Source organism: Pundamilia nyererei, unplaced genomic scaffold, assembly GCF_000239375.1.
Source record: "Pundamilia nyererei isolate P.nyererei 1_Seehausen unplaced genomic scaffold, PunNye1.0 scaffold00050, whole genome shotgun sequence".
NCBI classification, from domain to species: domain Eukaryota; kingdom Metazoa; phylum Chordata; class Actinopteri; order Cichliformes; family Cichlidae; genus Pundamilia; species Pundamilia nyererei.
This window is the reverse complement of record NW_005187451.1, coordinates 2,754,285-2,777,363: the sequence shown is the minus strand read 5'-3', so window position 1 is coordinate 2,777,363 and position 23,079 is coordinate 2,754,285. Positions and strand designations below refer to the sequence as shown.

At 43.3% G+C, this 23,079-nt stretch overlaps 3 protein-coding genes across 3 annotated transcripts in view; 2 read left to right on the top strand and 1 right to left on the bottom strand.

Moving 5' to 3' along the window:
• arhgef39 (Rho guanine nucleotide exchange factor (GEF) 39) overlaps positions 1–2,312 on the top strand; it is a 95,715-nt gene extending 93,403 nt beyond the window's left edge. The window contains exons 13-14 of the mRNA XM_005733242.2: positions 287–384; positions 1,102–2,312. Of these exons, the coding sequence (XP_005733299.1) occupies positions 287–384; positions 1,102–1,132 (129 nt within the window). The 3' untranslated portion in view covers positions 1,133–2,312. The remainder of the gene's footprint in view (positions 1–286; positions 385–1,101) is intronic.
• A 3,029-nt stretch (positions 2,313–5,341) lies between these two features.
• il17ra1a (interleukin 17 receptor A1a) lies at positions 5,342–13,397 on the top strand. The gene is made up of 11 exons (XM_005733202.2): positions 5,342–5,685; positions 6,626–6,650; positions 6,973–7,119; positions 7,629–7,750; positions 8,411–8,537; positions 8,966–9,013; positions 9,096–9,253; positions 9,919–9,990; positions 10,129–10,219; positions 11,112–11,216; positions 11,364–13,397. Exons 1-11 carry the CDS (start codon positions 5,593–5,595, stop codon positions 12,761–12,763), a joined length of 2,388 nt encoding a protein of 795 aa, XP_005733259.1. The 5' UTR covers positions 5,342–5,592; the 3' UTR covers positions 12,764–13,397.
• On the bottom strand, positions 6,660–22,870 carry tmem121b (transmembrane protein 121B). The gene is made up of 2 exons (XM_005733203.1): positions 20,765–22,870; positions 6,660–6,730 (listed from the first exon to the last, which is right to left on the bottom strand). The coding sequence occupies exon 1, from the start codon at positions 22,072–22,074 to the stop codon at positions 20,896–20,898; it is 1,179 nt and encodes a 392-aa protein (XP_005733260.1). The 5' UTR covers positions 22,075–22,870; the 3' UTR covers positions 6,660–6,730; positions 20,765–20,895.
• Between the last annotated feature and the right edge of the window lie 209 nt (positions 22,871–23,079).

The window sequence follows — 23,079 nt, the reverse complement described above, 5'->3', positions numbered from 1 at the left end:
CATCATCATCATCATCATCATCGATTATTATGTGAATTCATTTTACGTTTAATAATAACAAACCACAGCATCCCCGTATCAATATGTATTTTTATCAATATACTTTCAAAGTTTAAATATTAATCCTGATATTTTCAAATGGTGATGATTAATTAATAAATGAGTGATATTTCTTCTTAAGCTCAAATCTTGATTGCTGCCTGTTTAGTCATTTTTACATCACACAAGTTTGCAGCTACAAATTTAAGCTCCTGTCTTCTGTTTGTTCCTCTGCTGCTTATTTCAGCTCACTGCTGAGATCAGTGAGCTTCCTCAGGAGCCTCCAGTTGAGCAGGAGTACAGCGCCCCCAAGAGGATGAAGCCGTCTGATGCTTCAGAGCAGAGGTGGGATGGTTTTTTCCAGTAGTACACGGACGACGACAACGACACTTTTATCTGTACACACCGCCTCAGTAGCTTTTACAACAAAATATCAATATGATTGAAAAGCAGACTTTCAGTTTTATTTCAGTGCTTTGAACAAAAGTGTAATTACACTAATTTAGTATTTACAGACTGATGGAAAGGCGGGGCCTGTTCCCTTGTTATTCCATGAGAAGTGACGTGGATGTGAGGCAGGCCATGACCGCTGAAAACTCCAAATCAATCCAGAGAAAGGAAAAATGTTACAAATCTGTTACATTCATGAACAGAAGCACACAAAGGACCCGATGCACACGGCTTCCAGTTTTACAACCATTTATTTTCAATGTTTTACTTTGTTCAGTTCAGTTTTATTTATATAGATATATATTGCCTCGATGTGCTGTATATTATAACGTAAAGACCCCACAATAATACAAAGAAAACAGAGAAACCCCAACAACCCTATGACACCATGTGAGCCCGCGCTCCATACTCTGTCTTAACAGCGAGAAACCTTCAGCAGCTCCGGCTCCTGATGTTTTTTAGTAAAGGTTTAACTACAGCCAGCTTGGAGGCCTGTGGTACACAGCTGATTATCACAGATGGGTGGATCATATTTAAGATTGTTATATAGAAGTCAAATAATGTCATTATGTGTGACTGAATGTGACTTGAAAACGTTTGTGTGTTGAGCAGTGCAGAGACTTCCAGCTGTGTGATCCTCTGATGGGCTGGAAGATGAACCCAACCCTGACTGGGAGTTTCAATAAGGACCTTTGCTGTTTTGACACGCCTGCGCTCCATAGCACCGTTTTTTCCTTTATCATGAAATCAGAAGAGCTTTATATTATTACTAAAGAGCAGCTTCTGCTACTACCCATCTCGTGCAATACAAACTATAATGACCTGCTGCTATCGGGCTACAGCAAACATTCATCGCTTTGCAGAATGATATTGCAGCAACTTTTCTCCTGTATGTTTTACTCTTTTGCATTTATAATCACCCCGTAGTGTTGTGCAGAAATACAACAACACACATGGCAAAAGGACAGTGGTGGTTGGTCAGCGTTCGTAGTGAAAGTGTGAGACGGCAACGCAGGATCATTTATGAGGACGAACCTCCATCAGTGTGCGCTGTCGTCAGGCAGATTATTGTTACTGCATCTAAGCTGTGATTTGTATGAAACTATGAAATGGCCAATGTGAAATCAATCAATCCGATAACAGCGCCAAAGGGAGACAATGACAGTTTAAATATTTAGCAGTTTATTAGTCATTTGTGGATTTTTGTTAATTATAATAATGAATGATGTTACTTCTTGTTTTATTTGAAAGTGTCCAATGCTTCATAATTATGTGCACATATGCATGTCTGGAGCTCGAGTACATTATCTTAGTCAACACACATGCATTACACACTGAGGTTACTTCATTTGCTTCTCATGATACTTGTTGATTGAATCAATCAATCAATCGACTGATTCACATATATGTAGTGGATATTTAAATGATTTGCATATTGGATGAATTGCTTTGATTGTAAACTGAATATTTGCATTTAATGATCTGCAGCAATGATGTAACTGTGTCCAAAAACGTATCCAGGGACAGTCCCTGTGATGTTGGCTACAGGAAATGTGAGGACGGTAACTGCCTCCCACTTCTAAACTAAACTGTTTCCAACCTGCTTACACATCTATACAACAAGTTAACTGTCTTTTATTTTGTAATTACGTTGTGTTACATGTATTCTCTGTTACGCCATTTAATCATCTCATAACAACAAATCAAAAAGTATGAATTTATAGTTGGACTTTTTTAACACTGCCTCACGTTTTAGACTTTTAATGCGTTTGCTTTAAAATTTAAAGATGTTTGTAGAAGTGGATCATTTCACAATAAAACACTGAAAGACATTTTTGTGTTTGCTGTCGTGATCTTCATCGTCAACATCACAAAAATGAAGGTAACGATTATGGAGAATGGCGAGCAAAGTTTTGCACGGTGCAGGACATCACTCCCCTCTGCTGGATAGGATTGGTACTGCATGTATTAGACAGTAAACTCTGGCTTGAAGAGCAGCGGATCACTTTGTGTGAGCTAGAAGTCAAATGTAACCCTCTCAAAGGGTTTGTAATCCTTCATCATTCATCCTTTGCTGATGAAGCACTCAGCACAGTCCTGACTGTGCGATTGAGCCTTTCCCACCATAACGCAGAGCAGCAGGAGTATCTGTTGTCTAACCTGAAGTGGGATACTTGGTCTCTTCTAGCAATCAGTCTGCACAGTGCATGGATACAAGAACTGGTATTCAATGAATAAGTGTGTTTGAATGCTCTGCTTTACTGGACATACAAGTGAAAATAACTCGATGACCTTTAACAAACCTGCAACTCATCTTTACCTCAAATGGGCCAAAGACATCAACAGCCACATCTGTAGACAGGGAGAGATGTGTTTACAGATGTGGACCATCTACAAGTAACGCAGGGAGAAATCATTTTCCTGGCAGCAGAATTTGCACTAATGAGCCAATAATGTTGGCAAAGTGGAGACAAAGTGGTCCCTCCCACAGCGTCCTAATTGCACAATAGATGCACTGAAGTCATGAATGTAATGCTTCACCCACAATTCTATGTGAGCAACAGAGATCTGGTCAACTCTAATGGTGGGGTCACTGGTCCCCAGTTCATAGCCTTCTCTTAGTGGTCCATGAGTGATCAGTCGGGCTTTTCTCTGTGCAGTTTGAGATGTGTCCAGTTTGTTTCACTTACTTGGCTTCTCAGGCAGGAGTGGAAACTGTACACTTTCTTTCAATGAAATCAACATCATCATCGAAACGTGTTTGACGATGATATTTTTCCTGTATCTCACACACAGTGTTTCACCATTTCTTCCATACTGGAGCAATATTCATTTCTGACAGGAAACCAGTGTCCTCAGTGACATTACAGCAAACACATCCTCAGCCTTACCTGTCAGCTGGCCTGTCTGTTGTGGCACAACTCACCCCAACTTATGAATACTTTAAATATATTATTAGAAATAGAAATAGACCATCATGCCATGGAGTTATAACAGTGAGGACAGGCAGGGCTGCCGCTCACTCGGAGCAGTGAAGAAGGGGAAGTCCACTGGTCAGGTGCGAGGAAGATGAACATGTGCGGGATGACGTGAAAATGACAGACGGAGGAAAAAAAGAAACGAGGATCTCAGAGATCTGGACCTGCCAATCAAAGAGCTGACAGCACATATAAAGGCACCAGCATCCTTTATGTGTTCATCACTTTGAGCAAACTCAAAAGCCAGTTTATGGTATTTAAGCACATACAAAGGAATGACACTGATGTCTCTGCAAGCTGGCTCAAAGAGGCACGTGCAGGCTGGGTTAAGTGTGCATTTATTAAGAAGAAGTAATAGGAAACATTAATAAATGTTTCAGTGGGATGTTATGAACTAGGTCACACCTGTGAAGACAATTACAGCCGATTTCATTTTCTTTAGAATTTAAATTTGTTCTGAACGTGTGCTCATGTGGCGCACAAGGCTTGTATCAAATTACCTTTGATGTTGTAAATGATCTTTAAATAAACCTTAGAGAAGCAATTTTGGATTCAGCTTGTCCAGCTTTTATACAGCATTACAGTTTATCAAAATATACTGTTTTACTTTAATAATCAATTGTACAGTTTAGCCAAAGATATTCTCTCCAAAACGTTAAATTAGTTAAATACTGTGTTTCACATCCAAACTGATCGTTCCCACAGATTCCTGAATATATGAACATATTTTAGTTGGAAGCATTACTGTCATGTTCTGGCTTTAAAGTAAAACTGGCACATGTCACTCCTCTCTCCCCTACTGGCCTCCTTACACTAGCTTCCGGTCTCTTTCAGGATCCAGTTTGAAATGGTATTATCTGTTTTTAAGAGTATCAATGATTTGATGCCAGAACTTTTGAAACCCTATAATCCTACCAGAGCACCGCGGACTATGAACCAGCTGCTCCCGCAGACTCTGAGATCCATGCTTTTCAGTGGAGGCTCCAGATTTAATTTTAAGCTGTTCCAAAGATCTGCCCAGTCTCCTAAAAAACCCTATTTGTTCTTGCTCTCAGGTCTGGTTGAGACCTCGGCTTTTATTATGCTGTTTATAGTGTATATTTTGCACAAAGTTCATTTAAAAAATGCTAAATAAAGGAACCTTGATCCAGCTCTGGTGGTGAAAGTACCCCAGCGCAGCTGACCGATGACGGACATCATTGAGGGGACCGTCAGCCCTGCGGAGTCGGTTCACTGCTCAGCTGATGGCTTACTAACTTGTTCCTGTTAGATTGCTCTCGTGGCAGGATGTGTAAACACGGCCCTGCGGGATTTAATTATTGTGGCATCTGCGTCAAAATCTTTGCGTAAGCCTATTTCTCTCGGCTGTGCGGATCAGTTCACGATTTAATTCTGGCTGTTTGTTCTCGTCTGCTGTGAGCAGCCGACATGATACCGAGTTACATTCACATGTGACGGTGCACGTTACACCTTCGTGGTCCCGCCCCCGACACCGCGAACTTCAAGGCCCTTCCCACGACGCTGCTTTGAGCCTTTGTGAGTAACGACAGTAACGAAGTAACGAAGCCTCAGAACGAGGAAGAGGACGGAAAATTGATGTTTCGTTCACTGTCAGTGAGAAAAATGGGAGAACCAGGTACCGTTTGTGGGAGGCTGAATTCTTTACACTAGAAACATCTATGAACGTTGCGCACTGAGGCTGTTCCATCATTTACTGCTGTCTCTGTATTGCACAGTGTTAATGTGCAAGTTCAAGTTTAATGTAAATGTTGAGGCGTTTCTTAAAATTGAACGAGCGTGATGGGCTCAGTCATTTAAAAATCCCGACCATAGCCTCGGCTCATCGTTCACCGTGCGTGATTCGGAAAAAACGAATAGACGAATCATCTGAAGTGTTTCTTGAATTATCCATCCATCCATTATTTCATGTTCAATCTCGTCAGAGTCAACAGAATAGTAGTCTAAATTCCCACGGGTCCTGAAGGTAGCATTTAGTAACTTACTGTAAATTGAGCAGGAAGTTTTCCAGCCCAGCGCCAGTTACACCCTGTCGGGGTTTTCCTTCACTGTCGACAGAGCAGTGTGTCTCTGAATCAGCGGACTGTTGTTCATTTGAAAGGTGAAAATGAGCCTCCATCGAGCGCTGCTGCTGTTAACGTGTGTGTCGCTGTCGACCACGCTCAGGATTTTATCCGGACGTCTCAAGTGCTCTCGACAGGTGAGAAAGGTTTTACAGTAGAGCGGCTCCAAGTTTGCCGAACACAACAGATACTTCCTGTTCCAGTTTGTGTACGTTATGAAAATAATTTTAGACAAACTTGAAAAGAAACTTTGAGTTTTCCTGGTAGCGAAAGAAAGTTTGTCTTTTTAAAGAATTCGATATTTTTGACTTCTTTACATAAGATTGTTCTGTATTGTATTGTTCCTTACATAGTTTGGAGCGACATTTTGTTTAAGGCCAGTTTTTCTCTAAACAAGGATTTTAAAATAAAACTATGAGCACTGTTCGTAATTCATTTAACTGAGTGTCTTACTTGGAGCGCAGTCCTCGCACCTGTATTTGATTCTATAACGAGTGAAGGCGCAGGACGGAGCTATGTGATGATCAATGTCTAAGTAACGTCGTGTTTAAACTTTTGCGGATCTTTTTTTCTTTTCTTTAGTGTTTGTGTAGCGAAGAACAATGTTACAGTTTATGTTTACAGTTTATCTGGTTACAGTTTATCTGGTTACAGTTTAGCTGGTTACAGTTTATCTGGTTACAGTTTAGCTGGTTACAGTTTAGCTGGTAACAGCCCACAATGCTAATGATTGACAGCTGTTCAACGTTCTGGTTGAGCGCTGTTTATCAGATAAGCAGTGTTCCTGTGTCGTGTATGAGGCACAGCGTTGTACAGCTCTAATATCTATCAACTTGAAATAGAACATCCGGGCATTCAAACTGCTGTTTGCTGAATAATTTTGTAACAGTTGTTGTAAACATTACGTTCACGTGACTCCTCTTAAAATAACAAAAAGAAAGAGTAAAGTCCCTACAGGAGCACTGATAGGACCTTAAATAGGCTCCTACAGAGGAGCCGATGGAAAGCATTTTATAATACTGAATACTACACGTCTCCTTACTGATGTTCTCTGTTTGTCCATCTTTTCCTCTCCAGGATTTGAATTGTGAAGTTCGTGAAAGTGAGTGGATGCTTCAGTCTTCCTCTCGCTGCTGTTGCTCAGTTCTTGGTTTGATCCTGGTTCAGACAGCGCAGCCACTGCTGACAGAGGAAGACAACAAGAATTTGGAAAACAATCAAACAAAAAGATATTCTTTAAATGCACCAATATTACATTTGGGAAGAGTCATTTGTGATGTCGTGCTGTAATATACCAGGAAGTAACAAACACAGTGTTGAAACACAGCAACAAAAAGAGAGACGAACAATGAACACAATCGCTTAAACTAAAAACCTTTGCTAATGGGACAATGACACTGGCTGTTCTCTGTGTGCGTTTGCAGCTAACTGTCTGGACAAGCGGTGGCTGAAAGTTCATGATTACACTCCCAGCAATCCAGAGGACCTGCAGGTGTCAGTGGACGTCAGGCCAGACGAGGCAGGACTCCTGCAGCCAGTGCTAGAGGCTAGTTGGAAGTTAAAGGATGATGGTGAGTGAGTCTGCGGGGATGGTCGTGTACAACAGTACATACATGAAAACCAACACATCAGAGACATGAAAACACTCAGATCCATCAGTTTTTCAACAATCCCTGATTTTAAAACTGATGATGTCAGGACAGTTACTTATAACGTGGCTGTTTTCCATCTTTATTTATAAAGCACTTTAACATAAAACCAGAGTTCACAAAGTGCAGCATAAACAACAACAAAATAAATAAATAAAACGTGTTAAAAAGTCAAATTGAGTCAACCCCTTGAAAGATTTTTATCACACTTTGTTTCACAAATAGTAAAAACAAATCTGATAAGATATCAGGAAACAAACTTAAACGAAAACTATTTGGAAAAGAAAAAGAAGATTAATGATAAAAATGCGTGTTTGCACGCTCTTGGCGTTTACTCCAGATTAAGATAATGTGGGCGTGTTTTTGTTTGTTTCTCACCGCCTCGTGCTTCTCGGCTTTACCTGAATATTTTCTGCTATATTCACCTCCAGGTAGCATCCATTTCCTAAAGGCCACCGAGCTTCATGTTCTGGTGGAATCCACCAATCAGAACCTGTGTGTTCGATATTCGTTCAAAAACGAACTCGCGATGAGGAGTCCATCAGGAGAAAAGGTGAGTGTGGTTTTCAGTGTTGCTATTTGTAGATGTAACTGGATCCCTGCAGTTAGCAGCATTTCATGCAGACAAAGCTTCAGCTTCAATGAATGATTGTTTACTGAGCTCTGACCAAATGATTTCTGAATAAAAGTCAACTACAAAGGATAAACGTACACGGAGAACATGATGGTTGTTTTCAATGCAAACTTTTAACCTGTAAAGGAACGGCTGATATAACCACTGCGCACCGCAGCATCATCCCTGTGCTGACGCTGTCTGGATCCTCTGTCCTCCACCATCATAACAACACATTTGCTCGGTTGCAATGATGGAGAAAATTTACCAAAGTTTAGCAAAGCTCTCAGCTAAAGTTCATTTTTTCATCATTACAAATAATACAAAAAATATCCAATAAATCGATATTATTAAAAATGAGCGAGGATTTCTGTACTGTGAAGTACTGCGTTGTTTCAAGCAGCCATTGGCAGAAAACTACTACATAGGTCCATATACATTTTTTTCATGTCACCGATTATACCCATCACGCTCAGAACGTCCCACTGTGTGAGTGAGGTTCGATCAAACATGCACCAGCGTGTCCCGCAGTGGCATTCATACTGGTGCAAAGGTTTCACATGTGTGCTCCTGACGCTCAGCGTTGTTCTTGGCTTTCAGTGGTCATTCTCAGCTGATATGCTGGTGCTGGATCCGGGGCAGAGCTACCAGGTCTCCGTCTTCAACATACCCAAACCAGAACTGCACCACAGCAGCTACGACATCAGGAAAAACCTCCTAGTTCCTCGTGAGTTGAATTCAGAACCAGTGTTTGGTTGTTCCTGTTTGTTTTTCTCAGAGTTGTTTGGGATTATCTGTTTATTCATTGTTGTTCAGATGTTTTCTTGCTGTTATTTTGTGAACCTATACAATCATTCGAATGATTAGCTGGACTAAATACTTATCAGAGGCCCAGCTGTGTGTGCAGACACACCCTCTCCTTTCCATAAATCACATGTAGACTGGTTGGGAAACTCACGCCGCAGATATCCTGAAGACACTTGAATGTACAAGGTGTTTGAGACAAAGGGATGTGATCCTTTTTCGTTTTCATCATAAAGATCTTTTCAAATACAGAATTCATACAGAAGTATGTCCCAGGGCAGGTTTAGACTCGTGAAGCTCTTAGACGATCTTCTATAATTGATTTTATGAAACTGTTTTTGGTTTACTCAGATTGTGAAGATCCAGAAATGACGAACACACAGTTCTGCATAGAGAGAGGTACGTCACTGACAGAACCTCTAAACGCCCGTGAGAGTAAGTAAATCTTATAAAGCACGTCTGTCCTGTTGTCTGCTAACAGGAAGTCTGTGGCAGCCTAACATCAGTCTGAGTCAGGTCACTGTAGCTGATGGAAACTCTGCTCTGGCTGTCAGCTTCAGCCCTGACAACCTGTGTGAGAAGTACATGGTTATTGTCAATGGCTGCTCTTCTCAACAGGATAAACACAGTTTAAATAAGGTAAGGATTAATAATGTGGATTATGAAATATCAGGTCTCTGTTAGTACATGACTCAATAATTGATCAACAAATCGATACAGAAACCTGGTATAAATAAAACTGAATCATCCTACATATTCAAATCTTTTTTGTATTCAAAGAGTTCGTGTGCAGTTTCATTTCAACAGTACTGTCATCACAGTGGCCTATATTTTGTACCTTAACCCAGTTTTTACACATTTTTTTCAGTACAGGAAACTCTGCAATAAATTTTTCTTTTTTTTTGCGTCGCTTGTAGAAAAGGCTGCTTATCGTGTGTAAACCACAGTCACATATTATTATCACATATTAGTCACATATAGATGTTACCTCGTAAAGCACGACTGATGAAATAATTGCCAGACAATTATAATTTATTGTAAACTGGAGTATTTATTGAATCATGTACCATTTATTACAAAATAAATTTAAGATGAATTTGCAGGTTTTAGGTTGATGTCTGTATCAAATATGCGCTCCAGACTTGGCGTTACGAGGGTCATGCATTTGCACTTCCAAAAAGACGAAGCTGAACATGAACATATAACAGAATTTTATTTGGTGAATCAAACATCTAGATCTTCAAATGACTAGAACATCGTTCTTACTGTGTTGTTTGTTAAATGTTGGTCAAACTCGTTTTCAGGCGAATCAGACCCTGAGTGTAACATTCAGCCTGGATAGTTGGCCGAGATCGTGCTGCCAGTTTGATGTTCAGGTAAAACCTTTCAAGCCTGTTCTGCACAGTGATGCTAGTTTAATCATATTTATTATTATTTTAATTCTGATAATACTTCACCATGCTGCAGGATCCCACTTCACCTGGGTGCACAAGTTCATTTTGTCTTTATTGCAGATTAAACCTTATTTCTCACAATGTGGTGAAGACTGTACCCGTCGAAGGAAAACTCAGAATATTTGCCCCAGTGTGACCAAAGGTCCTGCAGGTCAGTATCACGTTTGAGTCAGAGGGTGGCTGAACGCTCTGTCAGATCAACACTTTATAAAGTAACGATAAAGTCGGTGGTTTGATTCCCAGCATTTTCCTGTGCTCGTACACTAGTGAACATTACGACACCGTAAACATAGTTTCGTTTCGGCCCACATGGGGGTTCAGCTTCTGCACGTATCCACCCCGCACACATGTGGAGTGCCATTTAGGCTGCTTTAGCTTGCCCACAGTTGCTCACTCTACAGCCCACCTCCTCCTCTCATGATGTGCTGCATCTGTTCTCACTGATGCTTGCTCTGGTCTTGCTACTGTTGCTACTATTATAACTCAAACCAGCTGTGTATCTACGAGGAAAAGTGGGTTTAACAGCCATTTAATTTTGACTTAAATGTAACCAAATAGTTTGGTTTTGGAACAAAGTAAAGTTTCTAGGTGGAGCAGGTCATTGACTAATTGGAAGGGTTTTAGTTCCAGCCTGGCTGCTCCAGGCAGTTGCATCTTCTGCATCTGTCGGAGTACGAATGTTACATGGAAAGCACTTAAACGTAGAAAAAAGTGCTTGTATGAAGAGGTGAATGAGGCAAGATGTGTAAAGGTATTGAGAGCTAGGGCAGGGTAAAAAGGTGCTACGTAAGAAGCAGTCATCATCACACCAGGTAGTGGGTGGGATCTATTTGGGGGACAAGTGAAGAGTTTGTCCTCATAGTTGTTAGCAGCAGGAAACATTGGCAAGTATAATGATGTGAGTTCCAGGGTGGCCGAGGCTCACTGAAGCACATGGGGAGCGAAGGCTAGCCTGTGTAGTCGGATCTAACAGAGCAGTTACTGCAGCTCGGGTATCTGTTCACTCTGTTGGTGTCACGTTGAATTATTTCTGCTTCTTACAGCATTCCCAGCAGATAATGCCCCTCACTACGGGTTCGCTTCCCTGGGAGTGGTGTCGATGTGTATACTGATGGCAGCTGTTATGTTTGCCACCTGCAGGAAGCCAGGTTAGTCTCCTTTAAGTTCTATATCAAGTTCTAACTTCAAAGGTTTTGATTGGAGACGTGGCTCTCCATCGATTTGTGCACGAATGTTATGGTTTAACTTTGCTCTTCGGTTGCTGATGATCCTCTCGTGGTCTCTTCTACTTTCAGGGAAAACTAATGTCAGTGCAGGACCAAAGGGAGTTCAGGAAGTGCAGCCAGTCAAACAAAAGCCCAAAGTATTGGTCATCTACTCACAAGACCACCATCTGTACAGGGACATCGTGCTGAAACTCTGCACCTTCCTCCAGACAAAGTGTGGCACTAAGGTGCTAGTAGACCTGCTCGACTCCACCTCGGTAGGCATGGTGGGTCGTCTGCGCTGGCTCGAGTGGCAGCGGCAGCAGCTGAAAGATCCCTCGGACAAAATTCTCGTGCTGTGCTCACGAGGCGTCCAGGCAAAGTGGAAGGCCATGTGCGGTCAGGGACGAGTGACTCTGAAGGAAGACCTCCTATCGCCCACAGACGACATGCTCACTCCTTTTCTCAACCTCTTTCTGCCAGAAATGCACCAGGCAGGCACGCTGGGCAAGTACATGGTAGCTTATTTTGATGACATCAGCAGCGAGAAAGACGTGCCGTCGGTTTTCGACATTGCGGTGAAATACAGGCTGATGAAGCACTTTGAAGAGCTGTTCTTCCGCATCTTAGACATTGAAAAGTATCAGCCGGGGCAGGTGAAGCACATTGAGGGAATCGGTGCAGATGAATATTTCAACTGTCCCTCTGGTAGAGCTCTGAGGACGGCCATTGAAACCTTCCAGGCCTACCAGTTTGAAAATCCCGACTGGTTCGAGAAGCAGTGTGTGGTTAGTGAAGAGGAGGTCCTAAACGACGCCAACATGCTTATTGAACAGCTGCATATTCCTCCCGTCCTTGAATGTGTCCCTCTAATCAGAGATGAGTTTCCTGTCTATGTTCGTGACGTGCAAATCAATGAAAACAGCAGCAGCATTCACATTCTCACCCCTGAACTGAACCCGGAGAGTCAGCTGTCCTCAGTAATAGAACTTATACCTGCAGTCAATCCATCAGACAGACATCAGCATTCATCCGGCCTGGAGAACGTGCTGACGGAGTCTGTCTACGTAGCTGAGCCAGCTTTAAACAATCCACCGCCACCCAGACAGAACTGGGTCTCCCTTGTGGATGAACCGTTTAGTCACATTCCCACTGAAGATAATGAGGAGGATTCCTTGATATCTCTGAACCAAGCTTATCTGGACCAAAGAAGCCAAGCTCTGCCGAACTCCCTGGACTTTAATTCTCCAGAATCGTCGTGTACAAGTGTTCCCGGGCAGCATTTCCCCCCCTCTGGGATGGATAACTCTGAGCATGTGCAGATAGAGGAGAACGAGGCTCAGGAGCCAAAAGGACCAAGCAGTGGCTCCGATCAAGGCTACAGCTCAAAAAACTCCTCCCAGCACGAATGTCCATCTAAAGACGAGTCACTGGTGGCTTTGGCAAAGCTGCAGAAGGAGCTGTTTGAAGAATTTGACATTACAGTGTGACATATATTTGATGATATTTCTTACTGGCAACATGATGTTGCTGTGGCAGACTGTTCACGTCGGCTTCTTCTTTGGCGTTAATCATTCACAGGGGAGTTTGCAAACCAGTGACTTCCCAGCAGCTGATCCCAGGGAACGCCAGAAAGTTCCACATTTAAAAGTTGGCAATAAGCAAAAGACCGTTGACCAGTAATGTGCTTGTGTAATATGTGTAGGAGTTGTGTCTTTTTCAAAGATAAAGAACACGGATTACTGAGAGTTTGGTTCCTGCAAAGAAAAATCCAAAATGCATTTAATGTGATGTTTTTAAAGCTGTACTGCAGCTGAAAACAGCAGCGTCATTAATCATTACAGCATTGTAGCGTGACTGTTAGCGATCACGGTGTATTTGTGTTACTCTGAAACTTGTGTTGTTAATTGTTGACAGGCCAGACGGCTGTCGTGGGGACATGAGCGGGTGATATTGTAGAAAACAGTTACAGCATGAGTTTAACAAAATATTTGCATTTGGTTTAAATGAATTTGTAATAGCTCTTTTTGCTCACTATGCAGGTGTGATTGTTGCTTACAGGAAGTAGACTTTGTTTCATTTCCCTGCCTGCACAGACTCTTTGTTTGTCAGCTTGTCTCCTCGCTGCATGTTGAAAAGGCCAGAGAGGAAGCAGGAAAATCACTAAACATGTATATATGCCTATATATGTGTGAATGTGAGTGCGAATGGTTGTCTGTGTGTTGGCCCTGCGACACACTGGCGACCTGTCCAGGGTGGACCCCGCCTCCCACCCTAAGACAGCTGGGATAGGCTCCAGCACCCCCACGACCCTGAAAAGGATCAGGGATGGAGGGATGGATGCATACAAGAATAAAAGTTTAATGGTGAATCAGTGGGTGAGGGAGGGGCTTGGATAAGCTCCCTCTCAGGCCTAACTGAACACACGCCTGCCTGACGCCTAAACCAGGCAAACAAGAAGTGATTTAAGTTGGAGGCAAATCGATATTATCAATGAATATTTTCAGATGATCAGAGTCTTGTATTTGTTCCCTTGACAAAGGTCATTTTCCATTTCCAGCCTAAGGGTGAGTGCACTGATGTACAGTAGTTAACTGTCATGTGACGTGATGCTGCTCAGCTAGTGTTCACACGTGTACAGCACAGCTATGAATGACGAGCACGTTTCATCATGAAGCTTCAGTCTTTGTTCTGAAGGACCTGAAAATTAAATCTGATGTTTTTTCCTCCTGTTTGCTGTACAGATGTTATTTTATGCTTGATGCTTTGTTGTGTTACATTTTCAATCACCATCTTCTGAACATAATCCACAATAAAAAACACTCTGTTGTTTTTAATTGAAAGTCCTCTGATTTATTTCAGGTTTCGACCGCGTGACTCTTCTTACACATCGAGTTGGCTACATAGATTGGATTATATCAGTACAGATATACAGCACACAGTTTTATAGTACAGGTAAGGTCCCCTCTGTAAAACTCATCAACATCTGTGTAAACGAAGAAAAGGAAAGCTTGTATATTCTGATACAGGAGTGTTAAAATCACACACTCTGTTTTTCACACGGGCTAAAGAAGAAGAAGAAATCATTTCGATTTGTGTGGCAGGAGCAGCTCCTCTGAATCCCCATGTCTGTTAAAGCCTTTGGTAGTTTCAGTAAAACTGCACTGTGCTTGTTCATGCAGGTAAAGACCCACTGCACGTCAGCTTAGTTTAATCTAGATATGGTCCTGCTAAGTATTAGTCTCAAGCTTCATGTGCAAATCCCCTCAAACACTGTGAGGGAGCGTTTCCAACAACACTGTATACATATGCAAGTGTTTCAGAGATTACTGGCACAAGGAAACAATACAAAAATAGTATAAAATATATCATTTAGAGTACTATGGTAAACTATGATAAGCAGCAAACAAATAAAAGAAACAAAGCCAAGGCAACAACATGTCTGTCATTTTATCAACATCTATAAACACCAATGAACACTCATTAAAAAGCAATAATATTGAAAAGAAAAAATCAACGATTTGAGCAAAAGTTTCTTTTCTCTGCTAAACATGAAACTTGCAGATAGCTGAATGTGTCTCAGCCGACAGGACTTCAGCTGTGCAGACGCAGCAATCACAGACTGATCCTGGTACAGTGCAGCCAGTTTCTGCTCCATGTACACTCGTGTGTTTAACTGGAGTCAGTTTAACGGGATGTCCTCTCCTCACAGAACGATTGGTTACATTGTAACCCAAGTTCTCTTAGTGAAGAGACTATCTCTCCACCTTCTTTATCCCACATACATGTATGTATAAGATGCAGCTTAAGTCAGTGCAGCTGTAGTGTAGTGGTGAGACTGCAGGGGGCTGGGAAGCTCATCTTGGAACCGGAAGGTTGCCGGTTCGATCCCCTGCTCTGTCTGTCCTGGTCGTTGTGTCCTTGGGGAAGACACTTCGCCTACTGGTGTTGATGGCGCCTCACTTCTGTGGCTACAACTGTAGCTGCCTCCTCCAGTGTGTGGATGAATAGTGGAATTGTAAAGTGCTTTGAGGGTCTTGCTGTATAAATGCAATCCATTATTATTACACACCTTTGCAGTGGGAGTTGCAAGCTTGATTCCCACCTGGTACCCAGTAAGGGATTTCTACCTCATCTTCACGGACCTGAATGGTTCGTGGTTGTGGGCCTGGGACCAAGAAGGTTTACCCTCACAACAGTGGTCCACTAGCCTTTGCTTCATTATTCACAAAGACTCCACCATTTACAGGTGCTAAAATGGCTCATGGAAGGCCATCGGCACTGTCCAAATCCCACAGAGGGCCAGCTGGTCACCAGATGGTGTAGGGAACATGGTAAAGCGTGACCCTATGAGGTCCCTTAAGTGTGACAAGAATCCTGTGGCAGTTTCTGTAGGGAGCAACACAGACTGCTGCCACTAGTACCGAGCTGAAGGGAACCTACAACCCTAACTAGCATTTCCTGCAGAAACAAAGGATTGTCACAGGCCATGACGGCCCATCCTTCTTGGGGTGGGAAGCTCCGAGAGCACTGAGTAGAATTCAGTGTGGTGATTGCGTATCAGCCTTGCTTGCCAGGGGAGAATGCTGATGATCTGACAGGCACCCTCTCTACTTTAAAGGACAGGCTTTAAGGTGACCCCAAACCCTGCTGCAATAGGCCAAGGCTGCTGGGGCTTCCCATGATGCAATGTTTCTTTTTAGCTCATGTTTAATACACCACTCTGCGTTTAATCATTAGTTATTTTTCATCTCTGCCTCTCTTCCACGTGGGTGTATCTGTTTTCCTGTGCACCTCCCTCACCCTGGTGTTGCTGGAGGGTTAGTCCCCTTTAACTTGTGTATTATTGGTCTTTATCTTACAATATAAAGAACATGCTAAGGCAACACTTGTTGTTAATTTGGCGCCATATAAATGCAGTTGAACTCAATTAGATGTGTCAGATCCAGCCTGTCTTATTCCTTCACGGGGGAGGAGTAAGCGAGACCCTGAGTGGAGATAAATTCAGAGCTGGAGTGGAGGCCACTGGTAAAGTCTGTGTACCCTACTCTCTCTGGATGCTCTGCCTTAGACAATGTCATACCATATACCACATATGATATAATAACAGCATCTGGAATATGTAAGGCAGAGAGACAGTCTCGACACAAACACAACAGAAAACTGCTTTTAAGGGTTCGTGCAACAACATTACACGAGTTTCAGTTTAAATCACTTCCTAACAGCAGAGCTGAGACACTGAGAAGAACGAGCCAAATAATGTGGACATTTTCTGCACGTTTTTGCATATTTAACACATTTTAAAGTGTTTGTCAGTAAAACCGTCTTTTTAGCAAAGTGCACATTTTGAACAATCAGTGCTGCAAGTGAAAGTTCAAAGGCTTTAAACTCCTTCATACAGCTTTAGCTTTAACAGTGAGCACACCATCGTTTGTGCCGGGTACATGACAGGTATCATTATCAGTCTGCTTTGCAATATGTTCTTTGTCCTTCAGCCTGTAAAGAGCTGGACAGCGCTGAGGTAACACGCTGCTGGACATGCAGACGTGTCAGTATTGTTTCACTCAAATTTCCTTCAGCTGCTGTGAGAAGGTTGAATAAAATCTTTTGTTCTCAATGAAACTAAAAATCTTAAATATAGTAAACAGATATATTTAACCAAAGTGCATTAGAAACAAGCATTTCTTGACAAAACATCTTTCTAATCTGTACTGAAATTATGAAAAAAAGCAAAGCATGTTTGCTGCCTGCCAAATGAAACAAACAGGTCATAATTCTGTTACGTCGCCGTCTTTCCTCTACAATCATCTACGCTGCACACACGGTCACGGACACACCGACACTCGTCGTCATTACAGTTCACTCATCTCCAAAGCAATAGGCACTAAATCATGTTCAGATTACTCAGACTTGGATATTGCACACATAATAAATACTTTACCAGACGTGATTGCAAAATACAGAACAACGAGCTCATAAAGGAGGAGAGAGACAAAGTCAGCCAGTAATGCCACCTGATGTAAAAGTGTCCTATTAATGTGAAGTCCTATTATTAGGGTTATTATCATCATCATCATTATTAGTATTATTAGCAGAGTTAACACACTTAAATGTTTCAGATCATTAAACAAATCTTAATATTAGATAAAGATCACCTGAGTAAATACAAAATGCAGTTTTTAAAGATAATTTCACTGATTAAGTGAAAAGAGAAACAAAGGTCCTCCTCTGCCCCCCAAATAAGTGATTGTTTCACCCTCAGCAGCAAGAACTGCAATCGTGTAATTGGAATAAAACAAAGGCTGATGTTACATTTATCTAAAGCATAAATAAAATAAAGACTTTGGGATAATATTCTGTGAAGCTGTGAGACATTTGAAGCTTTGAACGTTAACACACTTGTTTAAAAGAAATGCAGCAGCCAGACGTGCTGGAGGTAGTGTGCTGTTCTGGGTTTCAGCACCTGGATGACTTCAGATAATTCAACCCAGCAAAGAGTGTAACAGACACACTGCTCCACCCTGTGGATGCCGTCAAAGACTTTCAATGTGGCTGAAACAAACTCCTTCAAACCGTGGGCGCTGTCGCAAACACCTGATTGCAGTTTTTGCTGCCAAGGACGGCACAACGAGTTATTAGGTTGTATTTACTCTGATTATCTTTATCTAATATCACAATCTGCTTAATGGTCTGAAATGTTTAAGTGTGATAAATATGCCAAAACCAATGAAGATATCAGGAAGGGGGTAATTACTTTATCGTGATACCTGTGCCCTCCCCAGCTTCACCTGGATGCAGACTGTCTCCCACCTCAGGTCTCATCTATGTAAAATGATATATACACTCTGAAAACCATGAATTTTTCATACAAATTCAGTTCATTTATATACACATACGTGTTCGTGTTGTTTAAAGCTTCTTACCGACTCTGTGTATCAGGTACAGAAGCCTTTGAACAGAGAGCAAAGGAAACGCTGACGTCCAGAACATTTTTCTTTTCTCAGGTTCTGGAATCTTCCAGGCAGAGAATAATTTAACAAACAGAGCTAGAAATTCAAAAATGACCAAACATGTGTTTAGCCTTCACATAGAAAGCTGAAGGCTAAACTCCAACCACTGCATTATGGTTTTTAGCTGTCGCCTGCTGTTTCGTAACGCACTGAGAGGCACTTACACCAAAATGCTCCACAGCTGATAGTGAGACAAGCTGAAATCAGATTGAAGGAATATTGATGAGCACCGCCAAAGCTGTAATAATGTGGCTAAATGCGATATTACTGCTATATACTGAAAAAATCATTATTTTTCTCCTTTAATTGGATTTTGTGGAGAAACCAGTTTCAGTATGTTAGAAACAGACGTGCTCAGAGTGCTGAGCTTTCTGGGCTAAAACTTTAAATGATGAAGAAATGATGTCGCCATTGATTTGATGGGTTTTTGTTCACTTAGTTTTGTTTGTTTATTGGAGAACTTGAACTCTGCCCGTTTGTGACCAAGAGAACTGCAGAGTCAGAACTCAGAGTGAAAGAAAATACTGACAGAAGCCTCGGGGGGGTCGTGGCACTGCTGGTTTGTAAGCAACTTACACACAAGTCTACTCTACTTTCAGTACGATTAACGACCAGCAGACATCACTGTCATTGATAGAAAACACTAATGTACATTAGGTGGAGCAGAGCCCGGCGTTAGGACTTAAATCTGGAGTTTTCAAATTGCAGTTTGATCTCAGCACAGTCCAGCTGCTGTCCCTCGGAGGTCGTAGGCTGAACACACACAGCAGTGTTGTGGGTCTCCTGCAGGTGTCTGACTGTAGCACCTGTTGGCTGGTCTGAAGAGGGCTTGTTGTAAGGCTGGTACAGGTGACACCAGGCAGAAACTGGAAAATCCGTTTACCTCTTACGTTGAGCGCCGTCTGCCCCAAACGCAGAAAGCTCATCGAGTTTAGCTGCTATCACAGGCAGGTACGCGACATCATTTCCACTCTCCAACATAAATGGGAACGCGCTGCTCTGAAAACAACGTCATCCTGTCAAGTAATAAGTCATTTGTGTAAAACGGGCCGTTTCTTATATCGTGTTTTTCTCCTCCGTCTGAGCAACATGTGTGACATCACCACCACCTGCAATATGGCCGCGGATTCAACAGAACTGCTCACACTTGTATTGAAAGCAGACAAACCGTCGTGTACAGCAGTGTGAAAAAGTATTCGTTAAAGTGTTTCCTTGTTTCTTTTCTGTTTGCATATTTGTCACGTTCACCTGTTTCAGGTCAGACCTGTTCAATCAAAAACTCCATTACACAGCAGGGATGTGCAGAGAGGTTTAAAGGGGCGGGTGCTCAAGCCCCTCTAGCCCCCCCCTCTGCACGTCCCTGTTACACAGAAGGCGTCTGACAAAGTGACGCAGGCTACAAGGAAAGCATCAGGACACAGGTGAAAGAAGGACGCTTGACAGGGTTACAATGTCAAAGGCTTTGGGAAACCATAACGCCGTCCACCAAGAAAACCTGGCACAGTGGTGGACCTTCCCGGGAATGCTCAGCTCTACAGTGGTTTTATGCAGCAGGACACCAGCAAGTCCACCTCTAAATGGTAAAAAACATGACGATTTTTTGACTGGCCGATGTAAGTCCTGATGGAAAAGTTGCTCCACAGTGAAGTTAAACTCACTGGCAGTTATTGCAAATACTTGATTTCAGTTGTTGCTGCCAAGAGTGGCACAACCAGTTATTAGCTTTAGGGGGGCAGTCCCCTTTTCACACAGGTCCAGGTAGGTTTAACGTTTTCCAACAATAAATAAAATCATCATTCCTCATATAAAAGTACATTTTGGATTCAGACGGGTTATTTTTGAAATCATATTAGAATCAGAAAGTCTGATGATCTGAAACAGAGAAGTGACAAACATGCGAACAGCGACCAAAAAAGAAATCAGGGTCAGATACTGTTTCACAGCTCTGCATGTGATTGATCACAAAGTCGTTTGGTAGTAAGCATCATCGATTGATAACAAAGGCCAAATGTGGTCCCTGCGGTTTAATTAGCGAGTCGAGCCTGGCTTGTAGTCTGACAGCGCTTGGTGACCCTGGAGCTGCTTTGGAAGTAAAGATTTCAAATCACAGTCACTGAAATAATGAGATCATTGCGTAGCTGCCTTTGGGCCCACTGACACAGAAAGACCTGAATTAGCACATTAGGCCTCCACAGCCTCCAGTTGATGGAACTTCTGCCTTTACCCCATTTTTTTATTTTATGCTGAACATTTGTCTTCCCACCTCTGTTAGTGGTAACACAGAGACGGAGCCTCTTCAAGGCCCTTTAATAATACTTTAGTTTAGATGCAGCTGGGAGGCCCAACAGGAGCTCGCCACGGGAGATAAGATTTCGTTTTTTCAGTCTGATTAGAAGATTGGTTTTGTTTTTTGTCTATTATTTAGCAGCTAAATGCCATCATCTCCACTGCTTATTTTATTGTTGCCTGCCTGTCTGATACCTGCTTTGCTTATCGCGTGGACGTGAATCCAAAAGCCAGCATCCCGAGGCGGACACTCGGTGGTATTTGGGATTTTCCAGGTTCCAGCTATGTCTGTCCTGCCGTCACAGGCAGAGACGGCCGCCACGGCTCTAGGACTGAGCCACAGCCAGAGTATTGACATACCCGTGCGGACACATGTCGTTCTCGGACACGCAGTGGGAGAACTGGGCCGGGTTGCTGCCGCCAGCCAGCCTGCGGACCCCCCGGAACGCCACACACTGCTCCAGCAGCTCCAGCAGCTTACAGGCCAAGAAGAAGATGTTTTTGAACATGAACACCGACACCGGCATCTTGTAGATGTAGACCTGGAAACACCTGACCACCAGCAGGGGCGCATTAACCACCAGGCCCGTGGAGAAACGGGCCCAAAGCCACCTGCAGCGCAGCTCGGACGCCGTGAGCTCGTACAGCCAGACCACCGGCACGGCCAGGGCCACAAAGTACACCGAGATCACGGTGTATTTAAGATAAAGCGTGGGGATCTCGTTCCTTAGCAGCATCTCCACAAGCGTGAAGCTGTCCAGCAGGTCCAGGCAGGTGCCCATGAAGCAGCTCTGGGAGTGGTGCCGCGTCGAACCGTTCAGGTCCTCGATGATGGAGTTGATGAGGCAGAAGAGCAGCGGCGCAGACAGCAGCATGACGATTTTGAAGCCGGTCGCTCCGAACGGGACCTTTAACGTGATCAGCTCCAGGATGGAGGTCTCCAGGATGAGCACCACCTTAGGGGTGCAGGCGATGACGTAGATGAGCCATGCAAGGTAGGCGTAGGTGAACTCTCCGAGGTTGCAGCCGAAAATGGAGCTTTTCTGGTGAAAGCCGCAGGCCCGCTCCCTCTTACTCCGCGCGTTCTTCATGAAGAAAATCCCCCAGCCCGAAATCACCACGAGGTCCGTGGCTATCCACGAGCACCAGTACAGGTCCGTGAAGATGATGAGGTAGAAATCCAGAACGCCGCCCTGGAAGATGAGGAGGAGGAAGCACAGCGCCTTGTACAGCATGCTCCTCTTGGATTTGTGCGCCAGCAGGGGAGCGGACTGCACGAACTCCCCTGATGTCATGATGCTGGCGGCGGCTGCGGATGAGGTGACCAGGGCCTGGATGCTGCCGCTGTCCTCCGGGATGATGCTGCCGCTGGTGGTCTGGGTGTCGCGCCTCCTGCTTAGCTGGCCGTCTTCGGAGGAAAATGAGATGGGAGAGTTGGGGCAATCGCTCGCTTCGGGTGGGAAATAATCGGCCTTCGGATTGTCTTTTGCAGTTTCAGTGACCATTGTATTTGCGCTGTCGCCTCCCTCTCGACTGTTTTCTTCCCTCTAGCTGCTTTAAAGGTGGAGAGAACCAGCCAGGCGCAAAGAAAGGCACGGACTCGTGGAACGGATTCCACCTCCCTCTGCTTTGCGCTCATTTCCATTCGTTTCTCACACATGTTCACGTCTAAGAATGTAACAGTGGTGGTTTGCTGTTGAAAAGGCTTGGATTGCGGTGTAGTTGCTGCTAGTTTCGGTTTCTGAGATCATGTGCTGCCGTTGGGTCAGATCAGGCTTCAATGTTCGCCCAGTCCCGTCTCCATCAGGTGCACGCGCGTAAGAGCAAAACTGAAAATGAGTCCTTTTTAAAGACCAGAGACCTCTTTAATCCGAATGGAGGATTTCAGATCACACCAAACAGACATATTCCGAGCAAACAGGACTGGAGTTCCTCCTAAAGCAACGGTCTGTGTCAAGCCGCCCATCACGGCCGGACTGGCCATCTGGCGTACGGGAGCTGTCATAAAGGACCACAGACAGTACAGGGCACTGGCCCACTCCGCTCCTCCCTGCTTTTAACCGAGATGATCACATTTTACCTTTTAATCCGAGCTGCAGAGGACGAACCAAAGAAGCGCAAAGGAGCCGAAATGTTAATGAAGAAGGACGTTTGTCACAGCTTTCTTTACTGGTTTATGGTCTCCTGTGAATAAACAGTACATCTCATAAAACCCTCAAAAGACTCTCCAGCAGCGTTTCTCCACTTTCACTTCACGGTGGGGTTGTGACACTGTGGATGAATCCCTGACAGCAGATCAGTTCTTTGGTTTCTCTCTTCCTTGTATACAAAATATATTAAATTGTGAAGAAACGGAGTTAAATTCAGATCTAAACATTCATGTAAAGATGCAAAAAACCCAGATTTTTTTCTTTTACTGTTGATATTAGATTTCACTTTAAATTTTCATCAGCTTAGTTTTTTCTTCCGTTCAAATATGAAGTTGATTGGACTTCAATCAACCAAATGTT

Bases quoted from the DNA above. Each gene is read 5' to 3' on its own strand.
- il17ra1a (XM_005733202.2), top strand. From the start codon at position 5,593: ATGAGCCTCCATCGAGCGCTGCTGCTGTTAACGTGTGTGTCGCTGTCG. The intron at 6,651-6,972 runs GTGAGTGGATGC...GTGCGTTTGCAG, and splicing joins GAATTGTGAAGTTCGTGAAA to CTAACTGTCTGGACAAGCGG. The intron at 8,538-8,965 runs GTGAGTTGAATT...TGGTTTACTCAG, and splicing joins GAAAAACCTCCTAGTTCCTC to ATTGTGAAGATCCAGAAATG.
- tmem121b (XM_005733203.1), bottom strand. From the start codon at position 22,074: ATGGTCACTGAAACTGCAAAAGACAATCCGAAGGCCGATTATTTCCCA.